Source organism: Colletotrichum siamense (genome assembly GCF_013390195.1).
Source record: "Colletotrichum siamense strain Cg363 chromosome Unknown KSG_Cg363_contig08, whole genome shotgun sequence".
Taxonomy (NCBI): Eukaryota; Fungi; Ascomycota; class Sordariomycetes; order Glomerellales; family Glomerellaceae; genus Colletotrichum; species Colletotrichum siamense.
This window is the reverse complement of record NW_023501021.1, coordinates 1,493,470-1,511,662: the sequence shown is the minus strand read 5'-3', so window position 1 is coordinate 1,511,662 and position 18,193 is coordinate 1,493,470. Positions and strand designations below refer to the sequence as shown.

Below are 18,193 nucleotides of genomic sequence, written 5' to 3'. Positions count from 1 at the left end.
TCGATTTATTGCATTGGAGTTGACAGATAATACAACAAACCCGAAGCAAATGTTCAGTGAACTACTGTGCCACCTCCAATTGAACCCCAGCTATCTCGAAATATCCCACAGAATAAGGTTAGAGCTAGCTCCCTGCCCATGACGCAAGAAGCTCAACCAAAACTCCATGTCCGGCTGCTGGAATGTGGGTCCCGGCTGCAACTTTTCTTTTCCCCAATCCATCTTCTGGTCGGAGCTTTGTAGGAGGCGGGGAAACTGAAGCCGAGGTCAAACCAATGACGCCAATTGTAGCACAGATATCGTCGATTTCAAATCTACCCCTCTCTCAACAAACACCATCCGTCACATTGATATCTTGCCATCGATCAGCCGTCCACGTCGCCAGAAGCATCAATTCCTCTCCAAATCCCTTGATATCGACCAGATACAGTCTCTGATTCTTTCCAATCCGTCACCATGGTTAAAGTCGGCGACTCCCTGCCCTCCGGCACCAAATTCACGTAAGCCCCTCCCTTCGAACCATTGACGACAGAGGACTAACCAAACCCTCAAGCTACGTCCCTTACGACCCCCAAACCGAATCCCTCACAGCCTGCGGCCTCCCGATATCCTACGACGCCTCCGCCGAATGGGCTAACAAGAAGGTCGTCCTCTTCGCCGTCCCCGGTGCCTTTACCCCGGGCTGCTCCGCCCGCCACCTCCCCGGCTACATTGAGAAGCGCAAGGACCTCGTCGCCAAGGGTGTCGACATCGTCGCCTGCATCGCGTACAACGACGCCTTCGTCATGAGCGCCTGGAGTAAGGCCAACAACGTCAAAAATAGCACCGAGGAGATCCTCTTCCTTAGCGACGGCGAGCTGGCGTTCAGCAAGCAGATCGGATGGACGATGGGCGAGCGGTGTGCGCGGTATGCGTTGGTGATCGATAACGGAAAGATTGTGTACGCGGAGAAGGAGGAGGTCCCGAAGGAAGTCAGTGTTAGCGGTGTCGATGCAGTGCTCGCGAAGTTGTAGATGAGCTCGGCACAGGTCTGAACTCGCATTCTCCATGGTCGAAACTCGAATCCTATGTTAACCACGCTAAAGTGACTCATTTTCTGCATGGGCTCGCTATCGTTGTCGACGTGGCCTCCTATTCTCTTTATTCTAGCGATGTCTGGTACGGGTGACAATTGAGTAACTCATGCTACAATGCAAGAATGATGTGAAAGCCAAAACACGAATCTAATCCCTTGCCCTCGCCATCCTAAGCTCTCTTCACCTTAGTTTCCTTGCCTTTCGGTACTCGGAAAGCCCAATAAAGCCCCAATGCGGCGCCGATGTTGAACAGTATGAACACCCATACAAATCCAAAGTCTCTCCAACGGGTGTTGAAGCTCAAATCAAACTGGGCCAGAAAGTCGTTCGTCGTACCAAGTGGACAATACCCGCACTCATCTACAGCGGAGGGATCCAGTACACGGCCACCGGCGGCTTCAGCGAACGGACCAAGAAACTCGCCACAGCTCATGTTACCATCAGTTGGCGGTTTCATGTGGAGAACCTCATAGTCCGCGCATGTAACATCCGTGTTCGCAACTGCGGTGGACATGATCCCGCCCACAAGATACGTAGCAGGAGAGGCGCGGTACATAAAGGTCCAGAAACCGGGAAGATCAGCACGGGGGACACCGATGCCGCAGAACAGAATGCAGAGCATCCATAGCAAACTCGTCAAAACGCCAGCCGTCTCCGGGAGATCGATCCAAACAATGGCGAAGTGTGCAAATGTGCTGGTGAAGAGTAGGTAGACCCAAAGGAAGAGGAAAACGAGAAACCCGCGGATAGCTTGGTCATCCGGAGTGGTGTTGCGGACGAAGCCAACGGGGTAGTACCAACAGAAATACATAAGCACGGCCATTATTGAGTTCCAAAACAGCTCAATAAGGATGTTGGCTATGATGTATGTTGTCCAACGGTAAATCTTGGAAGGGCGCTCGCGTGATTCGTACAGATTCCGCTGGGGTACAAACATCGGCATGATCTGCTCGTTGATATTGATGAAGAGAACGAGAAACATGAAGATGGCCCACAACTGATTCTGCAACCCTTGAATGGAGTTGTTGGCACTGTAGCTGAAGCCAAGGTAGAGCGACTGTTGCGTTGGGTCAGCAAATGTTCTCGTCGGTCCAAAGTGCATTCGAGTGTTCACTTTACGTACCGACAAGGCAATCAAGGTAGTCTTTGACCACATATAGACTGGTGATCTCCAAAAATGCTTTGTGGTGCGCACTAACACCTCCCAAAACTGCGTGGAAAATGAGGACACAAATTCTTGGTGCTGGGATTTGTCCTTCGTGCTTTCCATGTCCTTCGTTGATGCGAGGCCCCGAAGACGCGACAGCTCCTTCTTGACTTCTTGATATTCCGGAGAGTCACACCAAGTTCGATGCCAGTCAATGCCGTCGGAATCATCATTGGGTGGCTTGATGACTTCAAGCATCCACTCAGCGGGATTAGCATCAGTTGGGATGGCCGGTGCGCCGTTTCTTTCGAAGTAATCAATGAGCCTAGAAGAGTTATCTCCCAAGTCTAGGGATGATTGTTAGGTCTCTTTCTGAACAACAAACGCAATCATTCACTTACCACCGAAGAAGACAGTTTTCCCTCCCGGGGCAATCAGGAGGAGACGATCAAACTGGTCAAAGAGTATGGCCGATGGCTGATGAATGGTACACAGCACAGCCTGACCGCTATTGGCGAGCTTCCTAATCAGCACAGAGATTGCCCATGAGGTCTGGGAGTCCAGCCCCGAGGTTGGCTCATCGAAGAACACCAGAAGCTGTGGTCGCGCAGCTAATTCTACGCCGATGGTGAGGCGCTTTCGTTGCTCCACATTAAGGCCCTCTCCAGGTACCCCGATTACAGCCCCAGCAAAGTCTTGCATCTCTAACATCTCAATGACATGGTTAACGTACTGAAGTCTCTCTTTGCGGGGCACTTCAGATGATTGCCGAAGAACAGCACTGAACTCCAAGGCCTCGCGAACCGTCATGGTACTAAGATGGATGTCCTGCTGTTGCACATAACCGACTTGGTGTTGGAAGGTGGCATCCGTCGGAACACCATTGATAAGAGTGTCACCACTGACGACACCGATGGAAACGCGAGTTGCAAGAACATCCAACAGCGTAGTCTTTCCGGCGCCCGACACTCCCTATAGCAGCATATCAGTTAGGCCCCGACCTAAAACTGGGGAAATTACCGCTTACCATGAGCGCTGTCGTCTTGCCCGGAGACACCCATCCGTCAATGTGATCAAGAAGTCGACGCTCAACCCCACCCTTGACTTTGATATCGTAGCACAGATCTTCCCAGTGAAAGACGGATGTACCGGCCACAAGGCCTTTGCCATTCAATGATTCTCCGTTTAGACCCTTTTCCGTTGCGGCAGTTTGACTTCCATGTGTTTGGGCCTCGGGATCTAAGGCACTGCCTGACTTCTCAATCTTCATGGCGGAGGGCATTTGTCCTCTTCTGAAGACAAGGACCTCGCCACGGGTCTTTGGTGGCTTCGAAAACTCCGCCATGACCAGATAAGTGAAGAAGAAAAAGATAGTAAAACCGCAGAGAATGCCGACATTCCTCCACTTGTGAGAATTGTAGTATTCGAAGGAGAGGTTGATGTATCTGTCACCATTGACAACCGAGGAACCCGGCTCGGAGCCTACCACGGAGCAGATCTGCGACTCTGGGGAGAGATTGTCGTATCCAGGACCCTGGGGAACCATTCCTGCACAGCCAAACTCCCGTCCGTGAAACTCGTTCGCCATCAGTGCCTCGAAGGAGTAGGCCAGAGGGTTGATGTAGCCCATCCAGCGAGACCAGCCGGGCATGTAAGCCGTTGGCATTGTGAACCCGGTGTAAATCATCAACCCCATTCCAAGCAGAGCGCTAGGAATCATGGCCTGCTCTGGGGTTCTGGTGATGCTTGCTAGAGTGCGGAACATGGCCGATTGAGACAGCGTTGCGAACAGGGTAACAAGGCAAAAGAAGAAGAAAGGGCCAGGCTCCCGCCGCAGATTGGCCATGAAGTAAACGAGAATATTGAACACGAACATGTTGGCAATTTTGTATGGAAGGTCGCAGAGGTAGCTAGCGATCGCTTGAGCCGACTGATGGTAGAAGGCGTACCGGTTCTGTTTCTCCACAACAGGCCGCTCCGCATAGATGGTGAGGACCTCAAGCTGACTACTGAAGGCGTTGAACATCAAGGAAAAGAAGATGATACCACCACGGTAGTAGAAGCTTGAGGAATCCGGCTTCAGGTTGTAAAACATGCTGCCCAGGATGAGGGCCATGATGAGGTTAAAGAGCAGGGATGCGATGGTAAAATCCGGGTCTGCAAGGAGTCGTCGCCAGGCTCGCCAGAATGTGAGTGAGACCTGTTGAACATACGATATCTTATATGGAGACTTGGTGCGCTGTGACTTTGCCTGTTCCGCGTGCCGAGATTGGTTGTACTCCTCCAGCCTTTCTCGAGACGGATGTTTCTGGTCGTAGGCTGCAAGTTCTTGGACCAGGTGCTGTCGTTGTTCGCTTTTACGCCACCTCTCCACGAACTCATCCGGGGTACGGGGAACAGTATCGTCGAAGCCAGGCTTGACGCGGCGTTCGTGCGGGCTGGTCATTGACGTTAGGAAGTCAGGTACGGTCTGCCTTCTTGGGCAGTGGAATCCCAAATCCTGGAAGTATTGCTTGGCTTGTGTGCGTCTCCCAAAGAAGATCTGCCTTCCTTCGTAGATGACGGTCACCCTGTCGAACAGGTCGTATGCGGACTGCGGGGCCTGGTATAAGGTAACAGCAGAAGCGACTCCCAGAAGATCTGCTTGCAGACGAAGGTTTCTGCAAAAGTTGACCGCGTTGGCGCTGTCAAGGCCTCTCGTCGAGTTGTCCCAACACTGGAACTTGGCACCAGTGAGCGCAGCTTCAGCAATGCTGACGCGCTTTCGCTCACCACCGCTGACACCACGAACCACGTCGTCTCCTACTCGGGTATCAACGGTGTGCATCAAGCCAAAGATTGCCATCATAACGTCGCGGTTGACGAGGTCAAATTGTTGGCGGGAGAATCCAGCAGGGATATGTCGAACAGTGCGGGCTCGGCTTGCGAAGGTCAAAGTTTCTCCCACAGTCAGGTGAGCGAGGTGGTTATCCAGCTCGGCGTTGTAGAGAACATCTCCTCGCAGGGAGGAACGGATATGGTTCGGATCGATTCCTATCATACAATTAAGATCAGCAAGCTGTCCATGGAGGCAATCGGGACATAAACGGCCAGTATCTTACCGCGATAGCTGATGTAGGCGCGTTCATCTACCTCAAGGTCCGCCGTCTGAGATGACAGAGTTTTTAAGAATGTTGAGCAACCGGAGCCTGGAGGACCTAGAACCAGTAGCATCTCTCCCTTCTCAACGACGCCCTCGAAGCCGCTCAGAATGCTGAGACGTCGTTCATGCCGCTTGCTATTGCTGGCAAGTCTGACCAGATCCTTGGCAATGCTAACTACAGCATTTCCGACCGACTGTTGGAACCGAGCACCTGTGCTGGAGCCAAAAACGCTGAGATCCTTGAATGCGACGCCGAGGGCACGTTGCGGGGCAGAGGCCGGATCTGATTCGGCGAGCTTGATGAACTCCTTGATCCAAGTGCGAGCATCGAAGTTGGCAGCCGTCGGGTCCAGACTGCTTCCTGGGTGCGGGCTGAGGGGGCTGTTGTTCTCGTAGTCGAGTTGCGAGAACGGTGTTGATGTCGAACTCGCTGAAGAAGTCGATTTGACGTGTGTGTTGCTGATCCTGCGGACGAGCTCCTCGATATTCTCGTCCGCCGCGGCTGGCTTATGTGAATGCTCCATCGTAGCCCTGCGGATATCTCTCTGTATCTTCGTGTTCGTCGGGTGCAAAGATAGCCCGTCTGCCGCATCCCCCATTTCCGACAGAAGACAGGCCGTGGGTATTATCTCCAGAGAGGACGATCAGATACTCGCTCTTTGCTGGAGAAGCTTTGAGATACTGACCAACTGGCGAAACATTAATAGACAATACTGCCAAAGCCATATGAAGAATGGAAATACCGAGAAGCGGAGACGGAACGAGAAAGACGGGCCGTCTCCAAAAACCTTGTGGTTCTCTCACTGGTGGTTCTGATGTTGGATTCTGCGAGGACTGCACTGGGCTGCTGCAATTAGCCCGCTTCGGCGCCGAAGAAAACTGCAGTTCAAAGTTATTTCCCACGGGACATGGCAGATTCTTGGGGCTCGGCTCCAGTCTCGGGAACATCATTGTCGAGGCATCTTTCAGGTGCCTAGCTAGTGATACCAAGAAACCGACGGAGAAAGTAGACACGGTGGAAATACATTGCGGCACAACTCCCGCTAGGCATCGCCAGGGTGTTCCCTCGAGTCGGCGAGCATACGCCGCACTGCAGCAAAGGATCTTTGCATCGTGGCAAGGCACGACACGGGCGGTAGCTCGGTAAGTTGGCGGGCTTGGTACGGGTCAGAAACTGTCCGGTATGGCGTTGAATGAGACCACAGTTCGGTGTTCGGTTCTTGGCGCGGGGACGCGGATGAATTAAATACGTGAACTGTGGATCTTCCTATGGCCCCCACTCCGCGCTTTCAAGACACATACATAAGCAGCGCTTACCGGATGAGTGACCCTTGTCTAAGACCCTAGGATTGTCGGAAGGATTCAGTGGCTTTCTTAAGGGCGCAATGCACACTGCAAGGCTCAGCTTCTCTCCCTCCTGTCCTCCCGTCGGCTCCATCCATGAACCTGAGGGTGTCCAGCTCCGGAAGACCGGAATTGTTACCGGGACCCACTTACAACTATCCGACACCAAAGGTCTTCCGTCATGGGGCTCAACTTTCCCCGTACTTCACGATGTTACGTAATGGGAATCTTTCTTTAGAAGAAGTAGATGAGCAACTCGGGCTTTTTGCCTTGGATGTGACACGGAATGTATTGTAGCGTATTGAGCCAGGAGACGAACCCAACAAAATTCCACGAATAGTTGTCTATCTGAGACGCCGCCTGAAGTTCCCGTTTCTTCTTGGCTGTTTTTTATGTACTGGTGTTATCTAGAATTGTGCTTCGATGGCGGACGACAGTGGTAAAGACGACGATGAGTACGACGATGCCAAGGTAATACATTTTGCTTCAGCGCACGGGAAGCCCGGTTACGTTAGCGGTGGGGGCATCTTGTCAATTTCGTGTGGCATCTTTTTACAATTGACACTGGAGTTTGGGGTGTGTATTGCTAGAATTTTCAATTCCAAAAAGAAACATCAATGGTAAATATGGCACCTAGATCTAATTATGTCTAACTGGAACCATTCATTCCCTCCTTAGAAGCCAAATTCTGGGCGTGGCGGGCTGCAGAGCATAGCTTAATCTGACCGTTGGGCCCTTGACGACGGTTATAGGCCTCGCATTCCATAGTCTCTTTGGCCCAGTCACAAATGGACGCGGCGAGTCTTTTGACATCGTCGTCCGTGTTGTGCCCGTGAAAGACTAGTCTGATTCGGTCTGTTCCCTTGGGCACAATGGGAAAGCTGATTGGGTATACCTGGAACCCGGCCAGTTGAAGATGGATGGCGAGGTAAAGGTTGTGCTTGGGCTTCGTCCAAACTGGGCAGATCTGGCTCATGAAAGGCAGAGACTCCCAATCTTCCTGCTCATAAAGAGGAATACGAAGGAATCCAGCGTCGTTGGCTTTGTCCCAGAGTTGGTTTTCCATGATTTCTTCCAAGAACAACTTCACCAAGTCCGGAATTCTGTTTTGGGCCTGAAGGGCACTGGTTAGTTCCAATGCAACGTGAATATTTAGGAGCAAAACTAGCAGATAGAAACGAGTACCTCTTGTGTCTTACCAGCCTTCATCAACCGGTACGCAGCACGGGTGGAAGCTACGATCAGATTCGGGGGCGATGTTGAATACAATACCGGTTTGGCGTTGTTGATCAACATTCTTCTCACAGTGGCATTGGAGAGAATGGTAGCTGAAACGATTAGTATCAGGCCCTGATGCCAGTGACATACGCAGATGAACTCACCGCCAGAGCCGCAGAATGCCTTCCCGTAGTTCTGATTCTGCACGGCAATCTCCTTCTCCAGACCGAGCATGCTCACGTAGCCTTTGCCTTGTGGGCCGAAGCAACCAGAACTATGGGCTTCGTCTACGACGAATTGCGCATTGCCATTCGGGAAGATCTCTTTGGCAGCCTGGACCAGCTCACGAAGTGGAGAGCCATCGCCATCCATGCTGTAAAAGGACTCCACAGCAACGACGATGGATCTTTGACCGTTGCGGATCTGGGGCTGCGACTCTTTGACTGCCATGAGAGTTTCCACGAAGTCATTGACATCGTTGTGTCGGAATGGCTTTTGACAGAGAGCGAGACTGTTCTTCATCCCATTGTGGATGCTGGCATGAACCAGCTCGTCATAGACGATGGCATCGCCGGGGCGGGCGAGGGCAGTAAAAATTGCTTCATTGGCCAAAGCACCTGATCCTAAAAAGAGTGCCGACTCGACTCCATGCAACTCGGCAATTTCTCTCTCAACGGTTTCGAGATACGTCGAATTTCCATTGAGGGGTCGTGTGCCGGAGGCACCCAGCTGAAAGTCGGGGTTTGCTTCCAGTTCCTCGAAGAAAGCCTGCTTCACAGCACCAGATGTACCAAGAGAGACGACGTCACAGGAGGAGAAGTCCACCACAGCATTGTTCGTGTGGAACATTGCACAGGCTTGCTGAGCTCTGTTGGCGTCCAATTCCTCTTCCAGATTCTTGTAGAAGATGGCACCATTCTTCAAATCAGGACCCCGGACCTTCTGAGCCTTAGCCCATTCTTCGACAAAGGAAGAGGTTCCAAGTGCGGTGGTCATGGTAATAAAAGAGGGCTACTGTTCTAACGATATCTTGAGAAGGTATCTGAAGCGTAGGGGAGTATTAGGGTAGCAATTGCAGAATAGATGAACACAAGGTAGAAGGGAATTGATCATAGATGTCGGTATGAGAAGTCTAGCCACCATGAGGTGCTTATGAGGGATGCCAATGAAATTGAAATGGGTCGTGGCGAGGCTTTGAGCAAAAACAAGTAGGATTAAACAAATGACGTCTTTGGAAACTCTGTCATGTACGGAATCGATACGTACACATGCATTTCATCTCGATGGCGAACACGGATACAAGTTGATTACTCGAAGTACATTGGTAAGCAGTAGACATTCTCGGCGACCACCACGGCACAAAGCCTTGAACTTGTGGCTGCACTGATGGATGTTGAAGTCCCAAATCAGCCCTATGAATCACCTCAGCTTCAATACATCTGCTGCCAAGCTTACATTGACTAGAGCTCGCCATCCTGTCTGCCTGAAGTAAAATGTAGTATCTACTAAGTTGCGAGTCAAATTGACTTCCCCTTCGAAGCCATAACTTCACAATTACGCCCATATGTCGCTCCCCAAGTATGTATTAGGCACTTTTTCAGGAGTATCAAACGCTGAACTCCGACGCCATGCAACGTTCTCCTGAAGGATTCAGCCAAAACCCCTAAGCTTTGGATGAATCAAACTGATCTTAATACTGGGCCCGAGATGTATCCCTGGACGATGCCTTTCGTACTCACCGAGATTCTTGGCACATCGTAAGATGGAGCCGAGATCCCATCTTGAGATGCATGAAGGAAGTAGGGCCCTGGCCAACCAAACAAGCTAGTACCTAAGTGTAAGCTCACAACTGTTCCAATGCCAAGAACCCCGTAAGGCTCCCACTCTCGGGTAAATTGTCTGGCTTGCATGGCAACAAGGAATTTAGAAGCGGTCGTCTTGTGGTCCGGGCTTGCCGCCGCTAGTGCCAATCTTCAGGCGCGAAGACCCGCAATGACTTGCGCGATGAGACATTTGAATCCTTCAAAGGATTGCGGCGGGTTAGTCGACGGAAGTCCTGACATTGAGTATACGGTTAGAGAATCGGACAGGGATAGGAAGGTAGGTGGGCGGTAGTGGTCTTGGCGTACAGCTCTGAGCAAAACGGGGGGAACGGACGAACCCGGATCGTCGTGTTACCCACACTCACTACGCCTTAGATGTCCATGTTGGAAAACTACCAAGTTTATCGGCCTAATGAACCAGGATTGCATGCGCAGGTATTTCAGGACATGAGCCGAGAGGTGTGCTGATTATAGCACATGCAGCAGGAGTGGGGCGATGTACCAACGAGTGCGAATACAAAAGGAAACATCTTTCTTCCATATTGAAACAGGTACTTACGAATACGCGAGCAACTTTGCCCTGACACTCGTGACACTGATCTTAGGAGGTGCACCCGTTGCAAGTCCAGGTCCGGATCATGCAGTACCCCTGCGGGGCGTGATCAAGCGTGGCGGGGCATCTTGGCGAGATGACTGCATGTATGACGATGTCTCATTACAGCGTAGTCGGGGATGGATTTGAATCAAAACCCGAGGCAGAGCCAGTTGGATTTAGTGGATGAGGCAAAGGGCTAGGCAGAAGTGAGTCGGCCGCTGCCGTTGAGGAGGCGGCGGCAAATGCAAGTTTAACTTACATGCAAAGTTGACAACTTCCGTTTACAAAAGTGACAAAACCACATTCAACCCCTGAAAAAGAGGCGCCTAGTCTGGAGATGTATTACGACAACAACCCACTCAGCGATCCTAAATGTCATCATTTCTTGAGTAAATCGATGGGACAATCTAATATGAAATCGCGGACTAGGCGTGAGACTAGGGACGTATATACGAACACCTGCTTGTATCTAGTACATATCGACTTCCTTGAACCCGACTCTTGCCAGTCGGAACAATCATCTTCGAGGCTTGATTTGGCCTTACGACGCATATGGGTCACAGGAAGAGAAAAAGCCACCAATCCTTTAGGATGGGCAGGAATGTTGCATTGCCGACTGGTCTTGTACTCAACGCCAGGTACGATTTAATGCCTGCCCGTTAGACGAAGGCCAGGAGCATCATCTGAGTGTCTTAACTTTAGCGAAAGGATACATTTACTAAAGCTTGACATAACTCTGCAGAAAAGTGACTGAATACGCGACTAGATGCGCCAGGCTGATTGTCTGCTGCTGAGAATCTTGAGAGACTTTGATAGGTAAAGTTTGATCGATATCTGTCTCGGAACTGTGAAGGATCCGGTTCACCTGGATCGTGAGGCTTTCGTAAGACACCTCTTTAGGCCCAAGGAAGGGAGAAAGATGATCGTCAATGGTCGAGAAAATGATAAATCTTTGGACATGCCAATAAAGGCTAGATCGTATGCACAAGGCAGGCGAGGCGGAAAACTTGGGTTACGAGTCGCTTACAGATGTTGACGAGCAGGGTCGCAAAAGCCTCACACCCATCTAGGAGTGGATTCACAGAAAACGGACCATACGAATCCTTTCGATCCTCTTGCACGTCTGCCTAGAAGAACTGAACGGAAGTTCTCGAACGACATAGGTCGCAGCCTCGTGGGCTGTTTGGCCGAGACTAGGATCATTCACCCAGATACCTTGTGCGGCTCAGTCGTCTCTCTAAGAAGATTAGCACGAGCAGCAGTAGTGGAGTCGTCGGTCTGCAGATGTATTCGGATGGTTGAAGTGAACATGACAGGTAGTTGTCAAGCATTTCGACCTTGCAAAGAATAACAACACGCTGAGTTTTAGATATAACTCTCAATTGACCCAAGGGTATTGCAACACATGTAGGGCTGAACTGTCTATTCATCTTCATCTTATCACCTTCAACCCTTTCTTATCTATTTCAACATCATACACTCACGATGCCGTCGCTGGAAACTTCAGATACCTCGGCGCCTGTAGCAGAGCAGTTTACCACCGAAACTTTCTTACCAGAAGGCCTCGATGCTGTCAATACCAACGCTACATCTCGCGAGAGGATTTCAATCGTTTCCAACGGTCGCAGCAACGGCACTACCAACAATAGTGCAAATGACCATTCCAACGGAGGAATGAATGACCACTCACCCATAAACGGGAACGGTGTCGATAGTGACGCCCCGTCTCCTTTCATCTCCTCTTCTACAGCTAAGCCGCCTGTCCCCATTGCCATCTGTGGTATGGCACTTCGCCTTCCAGGTGGACTGGAAAGCCCCCAAGATCTCTGGGAATTCCTGATGGCCAAAGGTGATGCGAGGAGCCGTGTACCTGTTTCCCGCTACAATATCTCTGCCTATCACTCCGATTCGGGGCGACCCGGTACTATTGCAACCCAATATGGGTACTTTCTTGACGACAACGTCAAACTCGGGAGTTTAGACGCAGCTCGCTTCTCACTCAGTCGTGCAGAGCTTGAGTTTGCCGACCCGCAGCAAAGACGCATGCTTGAAGTTGTGCGCGAGGCTTTTGATGATGCCGGGGTGATAGACTTCAAGGTGAGTCCAATTGTAAAACAAAAGGGTTCATGACTGACTTGAAGCTAAGGGTCGAACTATCGGCTGTTACATGGGCAGCTATGGAGAAGACTGGCTGGAGATGCAAAACCGGGATCACCAGCAGTCTGGTGTCAATCGAGTCGACGGTTATAGCGACTTCATGCTTTCAAGTCGCATCTCCTATGAGATGGATCTGAAAGGACCATGGTACGTTAATCAGCCTTCCTCTTATGAAGTAACTCAATGTATGCTGACCAACATTCGATCAGCATGACTGTGCGTACTGCTTGTTCTGCAGCGTTGATATGTCTCAACGAGGCTTGTCAGGCCATTCAGAACGGTATTTGTGACGCAGCAGTCGTTGGAGGCGCCAACCTAATCATGGCACCGGGCATGACCGCCTTTATGACTGAGAAAGGCGTGCTTTCGCCTGAGGGTCACTGTCGAACCTTCTCCGCCGATGCTAACGGCTATGCCAGAGGAGAGGCTGTAACGGCAGTCTTTGTGAAGCCACTTGATGCCGCCATCCGCGACGGAAATCCCATCCGAGCTGTCCTTCGCTCAGTCGTATCTAACAGCGACGGCAAGACCCAGGGCATTGCTCAGCCCAGCACCGAAAGTCAGGAGGCCTTGATGCGAAAGGCCTACCGGGATGCAGGGATCTCTGACCTCTCTCAAACTGCTTTCGTCGAATGCCACGGAACCGGTACACCAGTTGGTGACCCTATCGAAACCAACGCTGTCGCGAGGGTCTTTGGAGATGCTGGCGTTTTTATCGGCTCCGTCAAGCCCAACCTGGGTCATTCCGAGGGAGCATCCGGCCTCACATCTCTCATCAAAGCAGTTCTATCACTAGAAAATCGTACGATCCCGCCCAACATCAAATTCACCAGCGGTAACCCCAAGATTCCTTTCAAGGAGAGAAAGCTTACGGTTCCTTTGGAGGCGACACCGTGGCCGGAAGAACGCCTCGAAAGAATCAGCGTTAACTCTTTCGGAATCGGAGGCTCAAATGCTCATGCAATCTTGGACTCGGCCCGTAGCTTTGGCATAGAGCATAAGCCTGTGGATTCAGCCGAGGGGCTTATTGAAAACAAGATCCATCTCCTTCCATTCTCTGCTACGTCCTCGTCGTCGTTGCAGAAGATGACGAACAAGTTCCAGGAGTGGATAAGGAGCAACCCCGACAAGCTAGAGGAACTGGCATATACCCTCAGTGTTCGAAGAGAGCATTTGCCCCACCGATCATTCATGGTGGCCAGCGTGGAGAAGCTCCCAGAGATGGCATCCCAGGGCCTGCGAGCGGGCAATGCTTCACCCAACCTTGTCATGGTCTTCACCGGACAGGGTGCTCAATGGCCACGCATGGGCCGGGAGCTTCTCCTTCGTGAAGATCTTACTTTCCAGAGCAGCATTCGTTCTCTGGACCAGTGCTTGCACGAGGTCCATGATGCGCCCGAGTGGACAATCGAAGAAGAGCTTCTTAAGCCAGCCAGGAAGTCCGGGGTGCAGCGTGCGGAACTTTCCCAACCACTGTGTACCGCCGTCCAAATCGCTTTGGTGGACTTGTTTGCCTCTCTTGGCGTTGAGCCACATGCAGTGGTTGGCCACAGCAGCGGTGAAATCGCGGCGGCCTATGCAGCAAAGGCCCTGACTGCCAAAGAAGCCATCATCGTAGCCTGGCAGAGAGGTCTAGCCGCCAAGGAGCAGACGCGGATGGGCGCTATGGCTGCGGTAGGCCTTGGCCTAGAGGAAGCCATCAAGTTTCTGCCTGCGCCCAAGGTTGTCGTTGCTTGCGAAAACTCCCCACGCAGCGTCACAATTTCTGGGGACGCAGACGCAGTTCAATCTGCTCTCGATCGCATCCAACAAGCACATCCCGGTATCACAGCTAGGTTGCTCAAGGTCGAAAAAGCATATCACTCTTATCACATGGCCGAGGTCGGCGACTTCTACACATCGGCTCTCCGCAAATATTTGCCTGGCCTGGTTGACCAAAAGAGCAAATGCAACGGTTCAGCCCAAACAACCTCTCAAAAGAGTCCATTGTTCTTTTCGAGCGTCAGCGGGTCCGGAGAGCCCATCCAGGCTTGCGATCTTGATGGCAATTATTGGCAAAAGAACCTTGAGTCTCCAGTCCTGTTTAAGGGCGCTGTTTCTGGAATCATCAAGCATGTTAAGAATGCCGTGTTTCTCGAGATCGGGCCTCATGCCGCTTTAGCCGGTCCTGTGAGACAGATCATGGCAGCTGCTGATAACGGATCAACCTCAGCGTCTCCGTACTTCGGTGCCATGACCCGTGGCGAGAACTGTGCTGAATCTTTCCTGACTTCTGTCGGGCGCTTGTTTGAGCTCAATATCCCCATTGACTTCTCCAGGATCACTACCAAGACTACCTCACTCCCTGGACTCCCACATTACCCATGGGACCACGACGCTAGTTACTGGCGTGAGTCAAGAATTTCGCACGAGTGGCGCTACCGCGAGTTCCCTGCCCATCCTCTTCTCGGAATTCGTCAGCTGGAGAGCACTACGCTGGAGCCCAGCTTCCGCAACATGCTCTTGCTGGACGACGCTCCATGGCTTCGGGATCACTGTATCGAGGATAACGTCATCTTCCCCTGCGCTGGGTACGTATCCATGATTGGCGAGGGCATCAGGCAGATTAGCCCGCGTCAACAGGATCAATCCCTTGGAGAAAATGGATTCACCATCCGCAACATGGTCCTCAACTCAGCACTGGTTCTGAACGAAAACACTCCGACAGAGCTTGTGACCACATTCCGTCCAGTCCGTCTCACCGATTCTCTGAATAGTCAATGGTGGACATGGACCATTGCCTCGCACAATGGTCATGTTTGGACCAAGCACTGCAGTGGCGAGGCTACTTTGGAAGACCTCGAGCCTGAGAAGGCTCTTGACACTGCGCAATTGCCGCGGAAGGTAGATCGGCGCAAGTACTATGACGTTCTTAGTCGTGCTGGCATCGGGTATGGTCCCAAGTTTCAGCGTCTGGACGACATCAGGACAGGTTCCCTGGAAAGCCTGTCAGCCGCAAGACTGCCAAAGAACCCCTGTGGCGACGAGAAGTTCTACCACCTGCACCCCGCAGTGATTGATGCTTGTATTCAATCGGGGCCTGTAGCCGCAACTCGAGGACACATTGAAGCCAAGCATTACCGAAGGGTCCCGACGAAGATTGAACGGCTAACTGTTCATCGTATTGACCCTGAAGTCGACATGCGGGCTTCTGCATCTGCGGTCTTCGTCAAGGGCAATGGCGAGGTAATTAGCCAAATTCAATGCATCGCCGGCGGCAAGGTTGTCCTCGACATGCAGGGGGCTAAGCTATCTCCTCTTGAGGAGGCTGCAGCTGCTGAGACTGCGGTTGATACAGCTTCTGCTGAACATAGCGCAGGTGACAATGTAGCTGCAGCACCGAAGGCTCTTGCGGAAGAGCTGACCACCAGCCGACTCACCTGGTCACCCCACATCGACTTCCTCGACGCGAACAAACTCATAAACCCTGAAATACCTCGCCATCTCTATACACCTCTGCTGGACAAGATGGTCCGTATGTGCTTTGTTTTTTCCCAACGTCGCATCAAGTCAATCAGAGATGGCAACTTGATTCAAGATGCTTTGCCAGAGCACATGCACAAATACATGTCATGGATCGACTCTCAGGTCGCGAGGGAAGCAGATGATACTTTGACATCCCTTGACGACACCATCCTTCTCGAGAGAATCGACGCTCTCATCAAAGAGATGGAAGGGACTCCGGTCGAAGATTGTGCCTCATCCATTGAGAAGGTGCTCAGAAACATTGACGGGCTCTGCACTGGTACTACCGACGCTCTGGAGATGCTCCTGGCCGATGGAACTCTGACCAAGATCTACATCGCTACAGACGCCTGCGACAGGTCAGACTTCATCCGCCATCTTGCCCATAGCAAACCCAATCTGCGCATCTTGGAAATTGGCGCTGGCACGGGGGCTTCAACCGCCAGCATGTTGAAACATTTGATCCTCCCAGTTGGCCAGCCTCTTTACTCCAAGTATAGCTTCACCGATATCTCCGCAGGATTCTTCGTCGCAGCCAAAGAACGTTTTACTGGGTACCGTAACATTGAGTACCGTGTTCTGGATATCAGCAAGAGCCCTTCCGAGCAGGGTTTCGCCGACGATGAGAAGTACGACCTCGTCATTGCCACAAACGTCCTCCACGCGACGAAGAGCCTTCAAGAGACTTTGAGGCATGTCCATAAGCTACTTGATCCTCGAGACGGAAGACTTCTTTTGCACGAACTTGACAGTCCTTCCAAGTGGCCGAATTACATCTTCGGCACACTTCCCGGCTGGTGGTACGGTGCACCGGATGGCAGGCCAGAGCAGCCGTACGTATCACCCGCACGCTGGGAGAAGGAGCTTGAGGAGGCTGGTTTTGATGGTCTGGACGCCGTCATCCGTGACGCCGAGGAGCCACACCAGCTAAACGCTATCATGGTCGCTCGAGTCAGGCCCCGTTCCACAAAGGCTGAGAAGCCGATCGTCCTGCTTTGTGACGATGAGGAGCATCTTGCGGAAGCCATATCATTGCAACTCAAACAGACAGGATATACTGTAAACCGCCGCCGTCTCGGTGACAAACTGCCGGACGAGCCTCAGGACATTGTATCCCTGCTGGATGCGACCCATCCCTTTTTTGAGGGCATCTCAGAGGACCGTTTCAAAGCATTCCAAGGCGTGCTGGAAGAACTCAGTTCTTCCGGAGCAGGAATGCTCTGGATAACGCACCTGTCCCAGATCGGTTGCAGAGACCCCAGGTTTGCTCAGATCATTGGCACCGCTCGTACTATCCGCACGGAATCTCTTTTGGATTTGGCAACCTGTGAGGTTGATGATCTCCAAGCATCGTTGGCCACTATTCTAGCAGTCCTCGACAGGTTCCAGGCTCGACCTCGAGTTGCGGATGAGTCAGAGGAAGGCGACGCACTGGATCTCAAGCCTGACTACGAGTACGCCATTGTCGACGGCGTGGTCAATGTGGGACGCATCTACCCATTCTCGTTGAAGAGTGAGCTTATTGAGCCCGTATCGGAGAGTCAGGTCGGCTTTTCAGATGAGTCCAGAGTGGCACTGAACATGACAAAGCCCGGTCGCTTGACCACGCTTCACTGGGCCAACAACTCTGGAGACGATGGAAAAGCCTTGGAAGGAGATGATGTTGAAGTCCAGATCTTCGCAGCTGGCCTTAACTTTAAGGATGTTCTTGGTGCCTTGGGCGTCGTTCCCTATCCGGAGGCGGGTCTTGGTCTCGAAGGTGGAGGTGTTGTTCGTCGTGTCGGCCCGCAAGTCAAGGATCTCCAGCCGGGAGACCGCATAATGTTCCTGGCTGACGGGGCTTTTGCGAGTCACATTGTGACTCCAGAAAGACTTTGCGAGAAGATTCCTGCGGATCTGTCTTTCGAGGATGCAGCCACTATGCCTGCCGTGTTCTCCACGGCGGTTTGCTCGTTGTTTAACATTGGCGGACTGCGCAAGGGTCAGTCCGTTCTTATTCATAGTGCGGCAGGAGGTGTTGGTCTTGCTGCTATGCAACTTGCCATCATGGCCGGGGCAGAGATCTATGCGACTGTCGGAAATGAGGATAAGGCCAGGTACCTTGTCGACACCTTCGGGCTGCCAAGAAACCGGATTTTTAGCTCGCGTGATGCTAGCTTCGTGGACGGTTTGATGAAGGAGACCAAC

General features: G+C 51.9%; 3 protein-coding genes across 3 annotated transcripts; 1 reads left to right on the top strand and 2 right to left on the bottom strand.

Moving 5' to 3' along the window:
- Positions 1-456: 456 nt before the first annotated feature.
- Positions 457-1,013, top strand: aspf3-1 (Peroxiredoxin Asp f3; the record flags this gene model as incomplete). The annotated part of the gene is made up of 2 exons (XM_036643864.1): positions 457-500; positions 554-1,013. 2 exons carry the CDS (start codon positions 457-459, stop codon positions 1,011-1,013), a joined length of 504 nt encoding a protein of 167 aa, XP_036490691.1.
- Positions 1,014-1,245: 232 nt separating this feature from the next.
- ZRA1-1 (ZEB2-regulated ABC transporter 1) lies at positions 1,246-5,889 on the bottom strand (the record flags this gene model as incomplete). Its single annotated transcript, XM_036643863.1, has 5 exons — positions 1,246-2,133; positions 2,200-2,570; positions 2,625-3,195; positions 3,251-5,256; positions 5,325-5,889. 5 exons carry the CDS (start codon positions 5,887-5,889, stop codon positions 1,246-1,248), a joined length of 4,401 nt encoding a protein of 1,466 aa, XP_036490690.1.
- A 1,469-nt stretch (positions 5,890-7,358) lies between these two features.
- hemA (5-aminolevulinate synthase) lies at positions 7,359-8,923 on the bottom strand (the record flags this gene model as incomplete). The annotated part of the gene is made up of 3 exons (XM_036643862.1): positions 7,359-7,823; positions 7,895-8,037; positions 8,092-8,923. 3 exons carry the CDS (start codon positions 8,921-8,923, stop codon positions 7,359-7,361), a joined length of 1,440 nt encoding a protein of 479 aa, XP_036490692.1.
- Positions 8,924-18,193: the final 9,270 nt, after the last annotated feature.